Genomic DNA, 18,573 nt, shown 5'->3' with positions numbered 1-18,573 from the left:
TGTCTCATGTTTCAAAGAGTTTTCTGGTTTCTGATCCTGCCTGTTTTTGACCACAGAGTTTTGCCTAATCCTTCTGCTGTTGAAAGTCCTGTTGCTGAACCCTGCCTGTTTCTGACCCTGCCTCCTGGATTCTGGATTCTGGATTTTCACTGCCTGAGACCCTCCCATGCATGACCCTGGACCGTTTCACGACTCAGCCTCTGGTTGGTGGATTTTGTTCCTGTCGCCTGTTTGTCCCCTGAGACCCCCACAGCTCTCCCCTTGTCCATTCACCCTCCCCTCCCCCGACTGGACTCCTGACCCCTGTGGATTCCTCGTCCCTGACCCACTAGTGTGACCACACCCTTCTACACCATTTACTTTAGTAATAAAACTTTTTGGTTAACCATCCTCTTGTTGTGGCTGCGCTTTGGGTTCTGGCTGATTCTGCTTTTACCATTACATAAACATAATCTTTAACAGACAAACAACATATATTACATTTCTGACTTTAATTATGAAGAATTTGTTGTTTTTCTTGTAAATGTGTGAAATTAATGTGGAAAAATATATATTTTTTGTCAGAAATCTTTCTCTCAGTGACTACATTTATTTATCATTTGAAGTAAACACGATATTACCCCCAATTTAAGCAATATGTGCCTTAACATTATAAGACGTCATTGTCTAGAAGTACAGTTAAGTGAAACATTAATGTTGATCATTCTAACTGGTAATCAAACAAAAAGACGAAACAAAGTCCACTGGCTTTGGAATTTTTTTTTCCCTTTATGTCAGGTGATGTTTTTCCTTATTCTACGAAGTAAATGAATGATTTACTTAGCGGATAATAGTGCAACAGCTTAAAAGTGTATGACCTCCAAATATTGCTGCTGTAACGCCAGAATCCACATATTCCCCGATCAGCCATAATGTCAGTGTTACGGTCCTCCTTATAAAAGGCATAATCTGAATGAGTTTAATTAACTGAGAGGTTTTAATGAGCTCTGGCTGATTGGGGGAAAGCCATTCGTCGAGCAGGAATCACCTCCATAAAACCGGCCCAGCCGTTAAACGGGGCACCAGCGTGTGACTGTGTCGCCCACTCAGTCGACAGAGTGCAATAACTGCACAATAATAGTGGAAAAGGGTCAGAGGTCTGAAATTGGCTTTCTATTATTAGATCAGCAGGTGTTTGGAGTGAATCCCAACAGACTGAATGTTGTGTGAAAATAGAATAATGGATACTGCATGCAAAGTGAGGTCCATATGTTGGGTTAAAGTCATTTATAGTTATATTTATCTGAGAGAAATAACAAAATGCTGCAGCATGTAAAATAAAAAACTAAATTAAGACCAGTTATATCACAAAATTGACCAGAGAATGTTGTTGACTTTGTTTGGGGTTATTCATACAAAGATTTCAACTCAGCAGAATAACATGTATGGTATTTCTTTTTTGTGTTGCTATGACATAACACCACACCCTCCATATTTATTGAAGCATTTTGCACCAAATAGTATATTCTATAATATATTAATCAAGTCTAACATCAACATCCAAGTTGCGGTTTTTATAACATTGTTATGAATCACTAAGAGCAAAAAAGAGTAACAAAGTAATAATTTGCATATCTGTTTCTGATCAATTTAAAGTATTTAGTCATTTGAATTAAGTGTAGAAAGCGCACCAGCATTATTTCTCCATATTTATTGATAAATGGACAATAATTGAACACGTATTTCAGCATTACCTATGTAATAACTTTTACAACCCAGTTGTTTGGCTTGTAAAAGTTGTAATTCTTGTCACATTATGTAATTTCCATTAATTTTCTTAATGTGAAAAATTCTAGAATATTTTAACCATAACCATATTTGCCAGTCATACTAAATATTTATACTGTTAATAATTAAAACAAAGAAAGAAGGGAAATTTTGATTATTTCTTTCTGTAGCTCTAATTGGTTTCACTAATAATTTTTTTTTTTAGATAAAATACTTTCAGAAAAATATGTATTTTCTACTAACCAACAGGTGTTCATTCATTGTTTTTCAAGAATTGTTGGTGTTTAAGAGTCTCTGCAGGCTTCCTCCATATTGGAAAATAATAAACCTGGAAGGAAAACCTCCTCCACGCCGAGAGAGGGGGTCCATCGGTTTACTCTCCCTCTGCAATCGCCGGACCGGAGCGAGGGGCAGCGGCAAGCAGACAGACGCGGGGAAGTAACCATCAGCGGAAGAATTGGAAGGACCGTTGACCATGCAGGTGGAAAAACAATTTCCAAATAAACGGATAAATAGAGCAGCTGCGGATGCAGATAAAGACCCGACTCGAGTCCCATCATTGTGATTTACAGTCTGGGGGACGTTGGAGCTAATGGTGGCGGATTAATAACCGGTCGTAAAGAAGAAGAAGGAGGAAGAGGGAAGACAAAAGGGGGAGTGTGTAAAAAAAAAAAAAAAGAAGAAGGGGGCAAGCGAATAAAGCCTGAGCGGAGATCATGAGCTCCGCACTCCCTTACGACTCGCTGTCGGCCCGGCCGAGTCCCAGCAGACGGGCTTTGGATTGGGAGCGGGAGCAGCTAGCGGTCAGAAGACTTTCCTCCCCGCTTGGTGTGAACCTGCTCACTCCTCCTCCTCTTCCTCGGCGACCTTCGGCCATCCCAGGCTACCTGCTGCCTCCCTACCAAGACCAAGAGGAGCAGCTTCACCAGCAGCACCAGCGTCTGTCCTTGTCCGTTTGCTCCGAAGCCTCGCTGGCGCCTCCCGCCCCCCCGCCGGTGGGTGCTGCCCCACCTTGCTGTCGCCCAGTGGGAGTCATGCACCTCCTCCGTCTGGGTCTCCTGGCTTTCAGCTGCCTCTTCTGGGCAGCAGGGTTGGCCATCTTCACCCTTGGTGTTTGGGCTCAGATCTCCTTGGCGGACTACATGACCCTGTCAGCCAATCGGTACCCCAACGCCCCTCTTATCCTTCTCTCTACCGGGGCAGCTGTTACTGCTTGGGGGTTCCTCGGTTGCCTTGGGGTGGCTGCAAACCTGCCCTGTGTCCTGAGGGCCTATGGGTTCTTCCAACTTGCTACTCTAGTTGCCGGTTTGGCCGCTGGTCTATCTGGGCTCTTCTACCGTGAAGACATCGCTGGAGGATTTCGCAGTGGCTTGCATCGAGCCGTGGCAGGCTACACAGAGGATGAAGGCCGTGCCGACGCTCTAGATAGTCTGCAGAGAGCTTTGGAGTGCTGCGGTGCTGAGGGTTGGCGCGACTGGCTGAATTCGGACTGGGCCATCCAGCACATGACTTTCCTTCCCGCTGAGAATGGCACCTCGGTCTCCCTTCCCGACAGCTGCTGCATGAGGCGGAAGGGTTGCAGGAATCGGCCGCTCCTGTCGGATGACAATGACAGAGTGGCGGCTGCAGGAATCCATCCACACGGCTGCTTCCGGAAAGTCTTCAGCTTGGTCAACGACAACGTCTTCCATATTGCTGCCACTGTTTTAGGGTTGGCCTTCACACAGATCGGGGGCATTGCCCTGGCTTGTCTTCTGGCCAACAAACTGACACCCAGACAGCACGGACGTGTTGTGGCACACTAAAGACTTGACTGATCTATTGACAGGTTGGTTCTGAATGAGGGATGACATCTCAGAGAAGTAAAGTATAGGAACAGGAGGTTTGTTGTTCAGGACAAAAGAATAAAAAATGTGACCTATTATGCTTCCCAGACCAGGTTAGGAGAGATTTACGGGTTAATCAAAACATACTAATTACATTATTCATTTATTTTTTAGCACAAATTCATTCTTAGATATTGAGATTTTAGTCTGCATGAATGATCTGTTTTAGAGCATTTTGTCACTTTAAATCCAAATAACCTGCTTCTGGGCATGCCCCCCAGCTCAACACTTACACTCACACACAAAATGGCTGCAAACTGATGCACAATTATACAACCATGCATCTTTGAAAAGCAGAAGTAGAGCCTCCTGCACAAGCTACAAGAATGCAACAAGTGGTTTCCGGATGGTAAGTCAACAACAAAACACTTCTGTTTTCCAGCAGCCATTGTACAGCGCATACAGTGGTAAAACCAGCTGACCAAACATGCTGGAACTCCGCTGGGGTTGCTAGGTAACGGGCAGCGCTTGCTGATTTGTGAAGTTACTTTCCAGAGGTTTTTGAAACTGCTCATTTCCCAGAGACCAAAAAACATTAACGTATTGCCAAAAAACAGCTGGGTGTTTTTTTTTTTTTTAAAATGCTTGGGCAGTTAAGACCCAAATGGAAGTACAAAAATGTGCAAAATTTAAATAGGTCCCCTTTAAAGCTCATAGACGGCAATTTGCTGTAAATCGTTGTACTTGGTATGCAGAGAGATTTCTTAAGTTCTTATAGCTGCAAATCCGCTGTTTAGTGAATTTGGCCCATTTGAGGTGAGTATTAGAAGATTCAACAGCTGCTGCTCATGTTTAGAAACAGCTCTAGCTCATCATTTTCTCCCTTAACTAATATTTCTTCAGCCTTGACGTTTGCACAAGTTGGGGCCAAAACATTGGGTACCAGATATTTAAGCTTTCTGTGGTAGAGAGGGAAGAAAAGAAATTTAGGCCGGACCCATGAAAGGAAAAAATGAAGGCAGTCAGGATATACAGAAAGAAAGAATAAAAGACACAAGGGATAATGGGAAGTTGGAAAGAAGGTGGAGACATAGGAGGAAGAAATGAAGGAGAAAAAAGGAAGGGAAAAGACAGAAGGTAGGAGGCAAAGATACAAAGAAAGGAAATAAAGACATGAGAAAGAAGGAAAATACTGAATACATATTCCAAATTTTTCCAAACTTTGTAGGAATCCTGACTTCTTCAGTCTCTCTTCCTTGGAAGTGGACAGAAATTGTCTCAATCTGAGCAACTTCTAAAACTTGCAGCAGCTACAACTAGGTGCCATGGCGATGACAGTGTTCAATAATAACAGAATATAAATTATCTATATATGTATATATTAAGAAGTGTCACTGATTGTGTGATTTTATGTGAATTTTCTTTGCTTTCTTTGTTCAGCTAAAACCTGAAGGTGAAGGAATTCCCCCTGTCTAAATATTTAGGCTCTTCTCTGCTTCATTTAGTTTCCCCATCACAAAACCTTTCATGCTGTATATAAACCCGCCTGCAGTCATATTCACTGGATATTTCTTTCAGAAGCTTTTATTTTTTTCCAGATGTCACTGCATCGGTAGATGACCCCAGAAAGAAAAACTGGAATTTATTCCAAGATGTGTCGCATGTACAACTATTAGCATGAAAACTTGAAATGGGATTGAGTGCATCTCTAATGAGTGTAAAGGTGTTTTTTAATGATCAAGTTTTGCATTTCTTTGCACAACTCTAGCTGCTTACATGTATTTTGTGTTAATTAATGTCGTGTTTCTTGTTGTTCTTCCTGTCAGCAGCATGACTGAGACTTTAAGCTATATCTGTCGACTATAAATGAAAAATCTTTGCTACATTACATCCTATCGATTAGAGCGGGGGATGGAAATGTCAAGGTCTGCTGCCCTTGAATGGATTAAATGTATAAATGGAGGAATCACTCTTGCAATGCAGCAGTAACTGCATGCAAACACAGAATTACTAATCAAGCATATATATTTAAAATAAACTAATTGCTATGCATTGCCTGGAATTCAATGAGTTCTTATTTTTTTTACTGCTGATTGGGTTTTACAGAGCTCGGATTTCCCATGTAAACTCATCGAAGTGTTCCAGAGTTGTAAATTCTCTTTCCCAGGAAGAAAGCCAATCATCATCAGGACCTTTGGCCAAATAACCGTGACTTACAGCCGAGTGAATGATGGTTTGTTTCCGCCTTGCACCTGAGACGCCGGTGACTAAGTGGCCATAAACGACGGCTTCAGAAACAACATGAACGAAGCTGCGTTTACTAAAAATCTAGAATCAGTCAATGAATTTACAGTGTTAGTGTAAAAACCACATGCATATATTGGGTTCATGTGCACAGGCTCTGGTTTTATAGGCTGGAACCATGACAACCATTTTCATGATCTAATTATTCTATTGATTAGCCTACTTTTGCTCCAGCAAGTTGTGTGGAGGCTTTGTGTGATCGCATGGCTAATGTTTGACCTATTTTCCTTGAAGGGACACCAGACCAGCAGATACAGTTCAGACCAGAGGTCACAGTCTCTCATCATGAGCATGAATATCACATTAATTTGGGGATTTTATTGATTTACTTTATTCTTTTTCCATTGTTGACGTATGTGCACCCCCAAAAATGTTGCAGCTTGACCACACAATTTTTATATTTAATTATCAATCTTTTGTTATAATTCTGGTTGGATATTTTCCCATTTTTTCTGGTATATCTATGTTTTAGCACAATGTTTGTTAATGGTTACAGTTGAGAAACATTGCTGATTTAAAGTACAGTTGAACATATCATACTTGGCAGAGGGTAACGTTTCTTTAGGTTTGAAAGCTTTGTCTTTCTTGAACAGGTTAGCATAGCTCTACGGGCTATAGAACGTTTTTTTTATTTTTCTTGGATAAGATTTTGGTCTGGTCAGCTCTTCTTTGAGCTGTTTTAGGTTTTAAGTAAGCTCCTGCTGGCAATGCCCCCTCAAACTCAATGTTTACACTCACAGGTGAAAATGGCTGCAAACATATGTGCAATTACACAACTTTGAAAAGCAGAAGTGAAGCCTCCTGCACAACCAACAGTAATGCAGGGAGTGATTTCTGAACAATAAGTCAACACTAAAACACTTGTCTTTCCCAGTAGCTATTGTACAGTGGTTGCCGTACAATGGCTACAGTACAGTGGTAAAACCAGCTGACCAAATGTGCTGGAGTTTTGATTGTTTGCTAGGTAATGGCACAGTACCTGTCAATTATTTGGAGGTTCTTGAAATGGCTCATTTTCTAGACATCAACACATAATAATTAATTAATTAATTTATTTTAGTTCTTGGCCTGTTTTCAGAAGCAGTTTAGTCCCAAATAAAAGTGTAAAAAATGTAAAAAAAAAAAAAAAAAAAAAAAGGGGGGAATTTTGCATAATAGGTCCCTTTAAGTTTGATTCAAGAGGGACAGAGTTTGACCAAGGCTTTTGAAACTTTTGTTTGGAGTCACAACAGAGCAGTAATCAGAGACACACTTCAAAACCAGTTTCTGATTATATACAAAATGTTAAGCTAAATGAGCTGCACATCACAAACTCAATATCTGAATTAAACCTGGAGGAATATTTTTAGTTTTGTCTGGAACAACATCTTTAACCATGAAAAAACTGACGGAATAAACGTCAGACAAATCACATTTCATTTCTTGGAACATTTCCTGGTTGAATTCTCAATGAAACATAGCCTTACGCTGAAAGGATGCGTTTCTAAACTCTGTACCACCGCACATGATCTGAATTCTCCTCCAAAATGTAAATATCATGCTTCCAACTTTCCATAGTAGACCGCATTTGTATCGCGAGCTGGAGAAAAGTGGGCGTAAAGGTGCGTTTTCTATCTTATGCACGCGTAAAATTGTAAGAAGCGAGCCTGCAGCTTTGGACTCTAGGCGTTATCTCCATTTACTCCGCCTCTTTAAGTTTGCCCTACATCTGTCTGCTATGGGCTCTTTACGTGAGCGCAGCCAGCTCTGAGCTCTGCCGTTATTTGTAATATCACCCCCGCTGAGCAAAATAAAACAAAACGAAGCGCACCGCTCGGAAATGTAATTCTTCTTGCTCACAAAGCTGTCTCCAGAAGATGGACCTTAAATCCGAGCTCCTCAAGTCGATCTGGTACGCTTTCACATCGCTGGACGTGGAGAGGTGCGGGAAGGTATCCAAATCTCAACTAAAGGTAAGCGGAGACCAATTTTACAGAAATAATCAGGCTCTGACTGATTTCGTCTGGGGTTTTTTGTTGTTGTTGTTGTTTATTTTACTTTTTTTATTTCGCATGTCCAAACTAAAGATTATAGCTATGGCTGATTTCCTGTGAGATTGTGTTTTGTGGTATGTGAAGCAACACTGGAACACACCTTCTGAGGACAAATATTTAAAACTTATACCAACAGAGACCTGCGAACAGATCCAAGCTCAAAGTCCAGCTTTTTTCCTGTGGCCTAGAAACAAACGGTGACTCAATATTTCTACTGTCAGGGGGGTTTTTTGTGTTTTGTTTTAAAGGGGGAAAGTCAGCATCTTTTCTCTGCAGTTTTTCCCTCTTCAGTAGGTTTTATCTTAATCGGTCCAGTCTCCACATGCCTTCGCTGCTCAGAGGAATCCCAGGAAGTAGCAGACAGCTGTCCTGACATGCTTCCAGCCACTGGAAGCTGCCCGTGTTTGTGTTTGTGAGGAAACATTGCAGAGTGTAGGAGCATGAGGAGATTTAAAGTGATACGCTTATACTTGTTCTTTCTCCTCAGGTCCTTTCCCACAACCTGTACACGGTTCTGAACATCCCACATGACCCGGTTGCCCTGGAGGAGCACTTCCAGGATGATGATGATGGTCCGGTTTCTAACCATGGCTACATGCCCTACCTCAACAAATATATACTGGATAAGGCACGGCTGCAACTTCTGCACCTTCTTTTGACATAAAACTGTGTGGATCGTTTTCCTCCTGAAAAAAACATCAGATTTTATTTAAAAGCTCCTGGTGTTTTTAATACTTCTGTATACGACATACGAGCTGAGGAGATAAAATCAATAATATTGAGATTATCTCTGAAATTTAATATAAAATTTAATATAAAAAAAAACAAAAAAAAACCAAGAACATTTCTGCGTTTGAAAAGTCAAAATAAATTTTTTTAGAAAATGTATGAGATTAATCTAAAAAAGTCTGAGTTTTTTTGGGCGATTTTTTAACTTTTCAAACTCATAAATTTCCATGTTTTTTCTAGCAAACTGTTGAATTCTAAAGAGCCTATATCTCCAAATTCTTTCTAGAAAATTAATTAGATTAATCTACAAAAGATTTTCTTCCAATTTCTTGACTTTTCAAACTCAAATTGTCCATGTTCTTTCTAGAACATTTCTGAGTTTTTGGTGGAAATGTACTCCTCTTTTTTTTAAATCTACAATTGCCCTAAAATGTTGTCATGTCTATTCACTCTAAAAAAAGTTCCACATATCTGTGGAAGAGAGAAAAAAAAACCATCACAGATCCAACACCGTAAGTAACTTTATATATCAGATGCTTTTCCAAATATTTATCTGTTGTTTCACAGCAGACCTGGAGTTTTTGTTTTGGAAAAGCTCAATCTTAGTCTTATGTGACCAAAGCGATTTGTAGTTTGGTGCATTTGTGAGCTTTTGAGAAAGTATTTAGCTCCATAATCCTCATCAACACTCTGCAATGAAGCAGAAATAAATATTTGTCATAGTTCCAGCTGTTTTAAATTCTCTAACTCTTGCTCTGACTAGATATTTGCACATTTAGGTCAGGAACAATTTTCTTGTAGACATTTTTTGACTCCTGTTCTCGTCTTTTAAAGTTGTGCTACATTATATTTACACTCGTGGGAAACAGGAAGTCGAAGGTTATTTATTTAAAGCTTACCAGATAATCAACCGAAAATATACGTTTTAAAAATGCTTAAAATACATTTATTTAATAGGAATTGTTAGAGAGTCAGTAAGTGTGTCCGAAGTTAATTATTTTATATATGCGATGTTATTTAGTTCCTGAACAGCAACAAATATCCCAGTTTCTTTCAGTTATTTAGGCCAAATTCAGCACTTCAAAGTAGCACAGACTATTAATACAACTTTTCTAAACATCTTAAATAATTTATTAGTAAGTATTTTAGGATCAGTTTGAGGGCAGAAACCGTCACATGTCATAAGTTTAGCTCCTAAATAAAAAAAATGTACTGATGCTGAAAAAAAGGGATTATTTAACTAATACAGCAGAATACAGCAGAATATAATTCATAATAATCCATGGTCTCGTTATTACATTTTGTTAATATTTGTTGCTATTTTGTAAAATCTTTGAAACTTTAGATTTGATCATTTAGGCAAGTGTGACAACATTTAATAAAGCAAAACTAATATTTGCTCATTAAAGTGTTGACATTTATTTTGTGAGCGTAAATTCAAATAAGAAGTGATAGATATTATGTTTTTTTTTACCCTGTATTGTCTTCCTATTCTGTTTTAAGAAAGAAGTAGCCCAGATACAAGTATCGTAGTAAAAACTAGGGTTAAAATAGAGACAAAACTGTCAAACTAAGTCATGTTTGTGACCCAATTGTAGAGTCTGACTGAGGCAAAAAAGAGAATTTTAAATAAAAAATGTAACAAGAAGAACTTAAAGAACATGACAAAGCATGAAAGGAACCAGTGACACAGCAATAGAAAACAGAGCAAAGAGAAATGAAAGGTAAAAGTACGGAAGAGTAATCTTTTTCTTACTTTTTTCTCAGAATTGTGACTTTAATTTTTTATTTTAAATCAAAAGTGAGAATTCTGAGATTAAATCTTCTAATTTAAAGTCCAGGTTCTGAGAAAAAAAAGAAAGAAAAAAAGTCAGAATTATTTTTCTTTTCGATGGCTCTAATCTTCTTCCATACAAAAGGCTTTAGGAACTAGTTTGAAAAAGAAAAAAACGTACCATAAAGTGAGTTAAACACAAACATTATTTTATTAACTGGAACCCATCAGCTGACTCATAAATGCATGTTGGATGAATTAAATTTTTAAGTTTTCCTTTACACGGTAACATTGGTCATTATTGTGTTGGTTATTTTTAATAATAAATCTAAAAAAACACAAAACTCTCCAGTATGAATAATATTTTTGCAAACACAACATGTTAAGTTTAATATTAGATTTAGAGGAGACACATTTGATCACATGTTTCTGTACTTCCAGGTGAAAGAGGGGATGTTTGACAAAGAAAGATTTGACGACTTGTGCTGGATGATGACCATGAAGAAGAACTTCAACATCACGTCGCAGAGGCTGCTGCTGTCGGAGCGGGACTGCTTTAAGCTCTTCTGTTTGTTCAACCTGCTGTCTGAGGACAGCTACCCACTGGTGATGATCACAGAGGAGGTAAAGGATGCTCCGATTTATCCACCCACACGCCTTTACCTGCTCTCATGTCTGTTTGTGGCTGCAGAGGAAGTAAATGGAGATATTCTGATAAAAGCTGAGAAATGGGAGATGTTTATCTGATGATAAAATCAATTTGCGGAAAGGATTTTGAACAAAATTGAAATTTCTAACCTCAGGTCTCATACAGAATCAGTGTTTGGTTTTCTTTCTTCTTTTTTTTTTGCAAAGCATTTCTGGAGTGAACATTCAAAATGAAAACATGACATTGTCTGATCTGTACATAGATGTGATATCAGAACTTTTCATTTTAACGACACACACTTTCTAGGAATTAACTATTTATTCTAAACAAGCTTTTACAGGTTAACTAGGTTTTGCATTTTGTACTGTTTTAAGAAATGCACCACTTGTGCAAATGTTAATAGTAATGTTAGAAATGCTCCAAAGCCACAACAAAAAAAAACTTCAAAAATCCTCAAAGGTTCACAGAACTTCTTCCCATTAAGTTTCCTACAGATTATTTTTGATTAAAAATCTTTAACTTTGCTGTTCAAGGAAAATCTTTGAACATGGATCACCATTAATGTCTTTACTGCTTTTGTATTTATCATTTCATCATTTTCATTTCTTCAAAGCAGCAGTAGTTCATGTAAAATGATGCTTCGCTACATTTTTTTGTCTACAACAGTAAAATAATTCTGAAGCTTCTTCCTGTTTCTTTCCTCGTCCGTGGCATTATATTTGTGCCACTAATTTGAGCATGCAGTGAGACTGATCTGAGCGCACATATCTATGTGAACTAATAATAATTTGAGGCGTTTAAATCTCACATACGCTCGCTCTGGAACTAAACCCTGACAACTTTTGCTGAACCAGACAACTATCAAATTAAGAGTCCCACTTGGAGCACTTTTAACAGCGCTCAGAGCAGGTAGTTAGGTTTGGTTCCACTATCATTAGGATAATGTTTTACTAGCCTAACTCTTTAGTGCCCTACATGCAGTTCATTATGCATGTGGGCGGAGCGACGGCTCCTCTAGCACATCTAAAAACATATTAAAAAATGTTTGCTTTTAAGCTATAAAAAATGTAGCCTAGATGTCAGGAATCATTTATACGTTTTTTAGACTTGTTTCTAATATGATTAATATAATCTAAACTCTGCTGACTGCTGATTAAATCCAAGTGACAGACCTTTAATGTCTTATTGTTACTCTCCTGATTTGCATTACTTCGGTGTGGAGTGCTGTAGAAAACTACAACCAATGCTCTTCATGTGAATCTTTCTGCTTTTATTTTCCTTTTTCCAGCTCTTCTGGGTCTGTTATTATTTATTCTTTGAAAAATGCAGCAAAATAAGTTGAAAAATAATTCATTTTTGTATATGTGTTTGTTAAATAATGCTTTAGAGAAAAAAACTAACCACATGATGAAAACACCAATAAGTGCAGCTCTGTCAGCAAAGTGGTTTCACATTTCTTCACAGTAAAAAAGAATTAAAGCGCAAGTAAGTTAATGAGGCTCTTCCTTCCTCCACTTCCTCCAAAACGATTTTGGTTTCCTGTAAGTCAGAGACAAAAATACCCCCTCTGTTGTACAATAAGCACAGCAGCATTCTCCTGGAGAAGTATAAAACCAGACACTTTCTCTAATCTAAAGTGCTTACAAAAACTAAACTAAAATAATCCCAGTTGTGACATTTTTCCTGCTTCTAGGTAGAATATCTCCTGAAGAAAATCTGCACAGCTATGAGCCAGGAGTGGGATGGGAAGCCCTTAGAGGACCTTATAAGTCGGGACCCCACAGTGCAGGAAGAGGGCATGTCGGTGTGGACGTTCCTGGAGCAGATGAGTACGGGTCAGCTGCTGAGGGTCACCAGCGTCGAGGCCTTCAGCTTGGCTTTGCACGAAGTCTTCCTGGAGATGTATCACAATGTCCTCAAGAGGGTGGGTCCTTCTGAATCCACTCAGGAAGCGTGAATGCGCTCCAAACATTTGACCCAGAGTGTGCTCCCCCGTTTCACAGGGCTATATGTGGAAAAAGGGGCACATGCGCAGGAACTGGACGGAGCGCTGGTTCGTGCTCAGGTCCTCCTCCATGGTCTACTACGTCAGCGAGGACTTAAAAGACAAGCGAGGGGAAATCCAGCTGGACAAGAGCTGCGTTGTAGAGGTGGGTGAGGAAACATCTCCAGCAGGACTTTGATCCGCCCAGAATTTGCGTTTCACAAACACACGTTTCAGAGTCTGAGCCTGTTTGCCTTCTTCTTTTTTTTTCTACTTCAGCCTGTTCCAGACAGGGAGGGGAAACGCTGCCTGTTCTGTGTGAAAACCCACAACAAAACCTACGAGATGAGCGCTTCTGACCAGAGGCAGAAGGTGGAGTGGACTCAAGGTGTGTGAGAGAGTCAATCAGCAAAGGTCAAATTAAATCTATACTGATGTTATCTGAGCAGGAATGATTATTTAAAGGGGAGCTTTTATGCAAAATTCACAGTTTGCACATTTTTATACTTCCATTTGTGGATCTCCTGCTTAAAAAAAACACCCAGCTGTTTTTTGGAAATAAGTTAACCCTTTATAACCTAAGTTTCAAATCTCCGCCTGGATATTTTTTGCTTATTTTAATTGTACCAAGTTCTTTAAATGTCCTGTGAGTAAATATATTTGCCCATTTCTGCATAACAACAGGAACCTTCTATATCTACCAAGCTATTTTCGCAATTTACCATAAAAGAGCGCCCCTCACTAATTTCACTCCCTGCTACAGCGGGGGTGAAATTACCGTAATAACCCCATATTGGCTGGAAAGCGCAACGTCTCCCCTTTCAGAAATCGTTGGGATTTTTCAGATAATGCAAAGTGTGGCAGAATTACGGAACTGGAAATTTGGCTGGACTGTCGCCAAAACGTTCAGTCTGGAAGGGTTAATGTCCTGAACAGTAAATAAATAAACTAATAAATAAACAGTAAATAAACTAAATAAATGAGGTTAAACAGGACAAGAAAGCTTGTAAAAATTTTACAAAAGTCTTCCACCGTTAAATAGAGAAGCAGTGTTCAGCTTCTATGCACCACAAATTTGGAACAAATTTCCAGAAAACTGCAAAACAGCCGAAATACCGAGTTCCTTTAAATCAAGACTAAAATCCCAGCTGATTTTAACATTAGAAATGAAACTTTAATCAAACATGCTTCAATTGTTGACTGTGAGTCCTAAGACTTTAGAACACACTTGTTTCACTTGTATCTTGTCCTGCTCAAGTGAAACTGAAATAAAACATCTTCATTTGTGTTTTCTTACCTTTGCAGCTATTCAAACAGCCCTCCGTCTTCAGCGTGAGGGTAACTCCTCCCTCCACCAGGAGCTGAAGCTGAAGCGGCGCGTCCAGCGGGAACACAGCAACCGGGAGCGCAGCCGCAGCACCCGGAGCAGCTGCAGCAGCCGGAGCAGCCAATCAGATGACTCCAACTTCCAAGAGATGGAGCGGATGGAGAAGGAGAAGGAGAAGCAGGATTTGGAAATTGAGAGCATCATTCAGGTGAGATGGAGCAGAAGGCGGAGTTTTGTCACCGTTACGCTTTGGGGATTTTGTTGTGCTTCACCTTCTGCGTTTTGCAGCATGCGCGAGAGTTGGAGATCCGCAGAAGGGAGTCGGAGGAGAGGGAGAGAAGGAAGCAGAGGGAGGTGCAGATGGATCTGGAGAGACAGCTGAAGGAGGCTGAAATGGTTTGTCAAAGTTAAAAAACTCAACCAGCTCACTCACTTACACATGTGAGAACAGCAGCAAAATATTAGCAGTAAAATAAAACTCTCAACTTAGTACAATACTAAACACCACTACTACTCTGGCTAATTTACCATAATAGTCAAAACATTAGTGGTGAAATATTAGTTTTTAGTCTTTGTTTTTTCTTTTTGTGTTTGTGTCCTCCATCCCTGCAAAGCTTACGCTTTTGGCGCAGATATTTAAAGATATGAGTACATATTCAGCTGTCACCTAAAAAGAACCATTATAGATGGCTGTGACCTTATAGACAAAAAATGTAACAAGAAATTCATAAGGAACACTCTGACATTAATTTTCTTAATTTGTTGCCATGTTACGGAGGGAGAACAGATTATTTCAGACAGGTAGCTTTGGCAGCTAAAGACCAAACGTACCCAAATTCACATCCAATGATGAGAGAAATAAATACAATTAATGAGTTTTTGAGAAAATAATTAGTTCCCATGTTACAGAGGGGGAACAAATTATTTCAGGCAGTTGAAATATTTGGTTCCTCCCATGTAACTTTGGCAATTAAAGAGCAAATGGTTTTTTAACTGGTTTTTACCACTGTATGCGGTGTACAACGGCTGCTGGAAAAGTGTTCTGTTGCCGACTTACCATCCAGAAACCACTTGCTGCATTCTTGTTGGTTGTGCAGGAGGCTCTGCTAATGCTTTTCAAAGATGTTGTTAAGGCTCCAGTTTGCTGCAGTGTATCTGTTTGTGTCCAGATGAGGGACAGCATGCAGGCTGAGATCCAGGAGAAGGAAAGGAAGGCCGAGCAGCAGAAGAGACGGATCCAGGAGCTGGAGCTGACGCAGCAGAAGCTGGAAGCAGCTCTCAACATGGAGATCCAGGCTCGGCTGGAGGAGGAGAGGGCCCGACAGGAGCTGGAGAGGTTTCGCTTGGCGTTCTTACATCACGTTATAATCGTGTTTGCAGAAATGTGCTGATGGAGACATTCTGTCCCTTCCTTTTCTCAGGTTGCTGGAGGCTGAAGAGGAGAAGAAGATGCAGTTTCAGCTCCTCCAGGAACAGGAGAAGATCTTACAGCGCCTTAGCTCCACGTGCGAAGCCTCAAACGGGACAGTGGACGAGAACACGCCGTCCGCCCTCTACTCGGCCTCCGTGGAGCTCCGAAATTTGCAGGCATCTCGTAAGAGGAGCCATCAGCACCTTGAGGTGACAAAAGAAACACACATGAAGCAAAAAAAATTAGATTTGGGGGGAAAAAAGTCAAACACAGATGTGAAACTTTTCCAGGAGATGCAGGAGAGGCTGAGAAACGCCAGTCAGCACGTACGCCACTGGAACGTCCAGCTGAACCGCCTGATGACGCCGATCACTCCTGCAGGTACGAGATGACTTCACCGCATTGGAGAACTTTTAATGCCTGCACATAAAAACAACATTTTCCTAATAGTGAAATAGAAAACGCAAAAATTCTTAAAGTTCAAGGAAAGTTACTTTCTATTTTTGTAACATAGAAATTCACAGGCCTGTTTCATTACTTACACAATTCTCCAAAATTTGGGAAAAAATATTTGTTGCTAGATTGGATAGATTTGTTAGTAAACACCAACTACTCAATGAGAGTCAGTATGGATCTAGATCACAAACATCCACAGCGAAGGCAGTTCTTCATTTAATAGAAGAGGTGACCAGTGCATTAGATAAAAAGAAATCTGCTGTTATTGACTGAAAAAAGCATTTGATACAATTGATCATGAAATACTCATCAACAAACTCGAGCATCGAAAATTTCTAAACTCCTCTGCCCTTCATATTCTGTACTGTTCACATATTTTTGCCATATTACAGTGTGGAAGTTTGGGGCAACACTTACAAAACTTCACTTTAACCATTTAGACACTCCTAGTGTCTAATCAAGAAATGCTAAGGCATTTTACCGGACAAATAAGTCTAGTTTGTGCTCACTTTTATAGAATCAAATTCAATCCAGACGAATCCAAATCATTCCAATGAATAGTTTTAAAACTATAAGTTTTACTCTTTATATAAACTTTATTATAAGACACATTTTTGTTACTGTCTCTTTAAATCAGACCAAATTTATCCTTTAACCCCTCTGTAACTGACAGATAGATAGATAGATAGATAGATAGATAGATAGATAGATAGATAGATAGATAGATAGATAGATAGATAGATAGATAGATAGATAGATAGATAGATAGATAGATAGATAGATAGATAGATAGATAGATAGATAGATAGATAGATAGATAACAATGGACTTAAAGTTGACAAACTGGACCAATGAATCATATCTAATATTACTTGTTAATTAACATCTTCATTAATGGACATTTTACAAAATTAACTGCATAGTCAAAACAAAATCAAAATGTAGCTTTTTATTATTTTTTAAATTTTTTTGCAGAGCGTTTGGACAGTCGTCTTCAGTCAAAATATACTTGTCCCAAAAAAGAAGGAGCGCTGGCCAGCAACGAGTTCATCTGTAAATATAAGATAAGGAACGAACAGAACAACAGAATACGTGGAGACGAATCGGAGAATCTGGAGGTGCAGCTGGAGGCCGACAGCCTCTCAGAGGAATCAGGATGTTAGGAGTTTTAATCACATTTCAACTGTAATTTATCTTAAAACAGAGCAATATTTGGAATCACTCAAGAAACACCTACAATGTAATAGAAAGTGTACAGAGACGTTTTTCTTAAAAGCAGCAAGTTGGGAAATTTCTGTAGACGAACAAATAAGAGAAGAGGATGGAGTGCAGATGAATCACAGAGAAAGAAAGATACAAAAACTATTTCTGAAAGCTATTAAAGAGACAATGTTCTTCCTGCAGAAAGCATTGAATCATATTTACAGTGTTATATTTTGAGTGTAAAGATGGAGAGCAATGATGATAACATAAGTCCCAGTCTAATTAGCACAGAGCAATACTAACAGTTTTCTACAATAAATTCTCTGGAGGTGTTGAAACAGTTTGTCATGTTTGTCGCTTCAATTAAAAGTCTGAATGTATTGTTGCTGGTTTTCTTTTGCTTTTTCTCGATTGTTGTCTGGTGGAAATTATGTGATGCAAACGTGAAGATGTTTTATTATCTTGTTTTTTTGTTCTAGAAGATTTTTGTTATTGGACAAACAAGATTACATATAAACGTACATATAGTGTGCAAAATTTTTATTATTTTCCAAAGATAGTTCAGAGAACATTTTTGCAGCTAAAGGTGGGCAAAAGGTTTTCAGACTGAGATCTTGTCTTTTCACAAAATATACTGTTTCATTTTAATGGTTTTTAAATCCATTGGAAACATATTAACCTTGAAATGTTTATTATTTAACTTCATGAAGACAAGTGACAGAAAGATCCAGCACTGAAATAGTAATATTGTGAAAAACAAACTTTCTGTCAGCGTTTTGGCCACAACTTACTTAAGTTATGCAGCATAAAAATAAATAAAACAACACACTGCTTTAATTTTATCTCAGAAAGTGACTAATCGGTGAGATTCTACATGTTTCATTCTCAGTATACGTTTCATACGGGAAGATTAATGGTGATGAAGCCTTCCTACCTCCATTTCTGAGTAAATTAGGAATCTAATTGGTTTCAAGGTTTGTAGATATTTTTTTATAAGCCCGTATTATGATTTTTGAGGGTTTTCTTCAATCTTTTTCCGTATGATTGACGTCACAACATCAGTAATCATTTCTCACAGTTACAAACTTTAAATTCAGGCATTTAAGTTTG

At 39.0% G+C, this 18,573-nt stretch overlaps 2 protein-coding genes across 2 annotated transcripts; both read left to right on the top strand.

The window, feature by feature from the left end:
• Positions 1-2,413: 2,413 nt before the first annotated feature.
• Positions 2,414-4,000, top strand: LOC114160711 (tetraspanin-7-like). Its single transcript, XM_028043433.1, has one exon. The coding sequence runs from the start codon at positions 2,484-2,486 to the stop codon at positions 3,570-3,572; it is 1,089 nt and encodes a 362-aa protein (XP_027899234.1). The 5' UTR covers positions 2,414-2,483; the 3' UTR covers positions 3,573-4,000.
• A 3,369-nt stretch (positions 4,001-7,369) lies between these two features.
• Positions 7,370-17,844, top strand: def6c (DEF6 guanine nucleotide exchange factor c). The gene is made up of 12 exons (XM_028043702.1): positions 7,370-7,849; positions 8,418-8,558; positions 10,875-11,057; positions 12,776-13,006; positions 13,086-13,232; positions 13,346-13,454; positions 14,372-14,601; positions 14,682-14,789; positions 15,563-15,729; positions 15,815-16,013; positions 16,095-16,185; positions 17,236-17,844. Exons 1-12 carry the CDS (start codon positions 7,754-7,756, stop codon positions 17,421-17,423), a joined length of 1,890 nt encoding a protein of 629 aa, XP_027899503.1. The 5' UTR covers positions 7,370-7,753; the 3' UTR covers positions 17,424-17,844.
• The last annotated feature ends 729 nt before the right edge of the window (positions 17,845-18,573 follow it).

This window comes from Xiphophorus couchianus, chromosome 17 (genome assembly GCF_001444195.1).
Source record: "Xiphophorus couchianus chromosome 17, X_couchianus-1.0, whole genome shotgun sequence".
NCBI classification, from domain to species: domain Eukaryota; kingdom Metazoa; phylum Chordata; class Actinopteri; order Cyprinodontiformes; family Poeciliidae; genus Xiphophorus; species Xiphophorus couchianus.
Note: the sequence above shows the minus strand (reverse complement) of the source record. Positions and strands in the feature narration are given on the sequence as shown.

Bases quoted from the DNA above. Each gene is read 5' to 3' on its own strand.
- def6c (XM_028043702.1), top strand. From the start codon at position 7,754: ATGGACCTTAAATCCGAGCTCCTCAAGTCGATCTGGTACGCTTTCACA. The intron at 13,455-14,371 runs GTGTGTGAGAGA...TTACCTTTGCAG, and splicing joins GAAGGTGGAGTGGACTCAAG to CTATTCAAACAGCCCTCCGT. The intron at 16,014-16,094 runs GTGACAAAAGAA...AAACTTTTCCAG, and splicing joins GGAGCCATCAGCACCTTGAG to GAGATGCAGGAGAGGCTGAG.
- LOC114160711 (XM_028043433.1), top strand. From the start codon at position 2,484: ATGAGCTCCGCACTCCCTTACGACTCGCTGTCGGCCCGGCCGAGTCCC.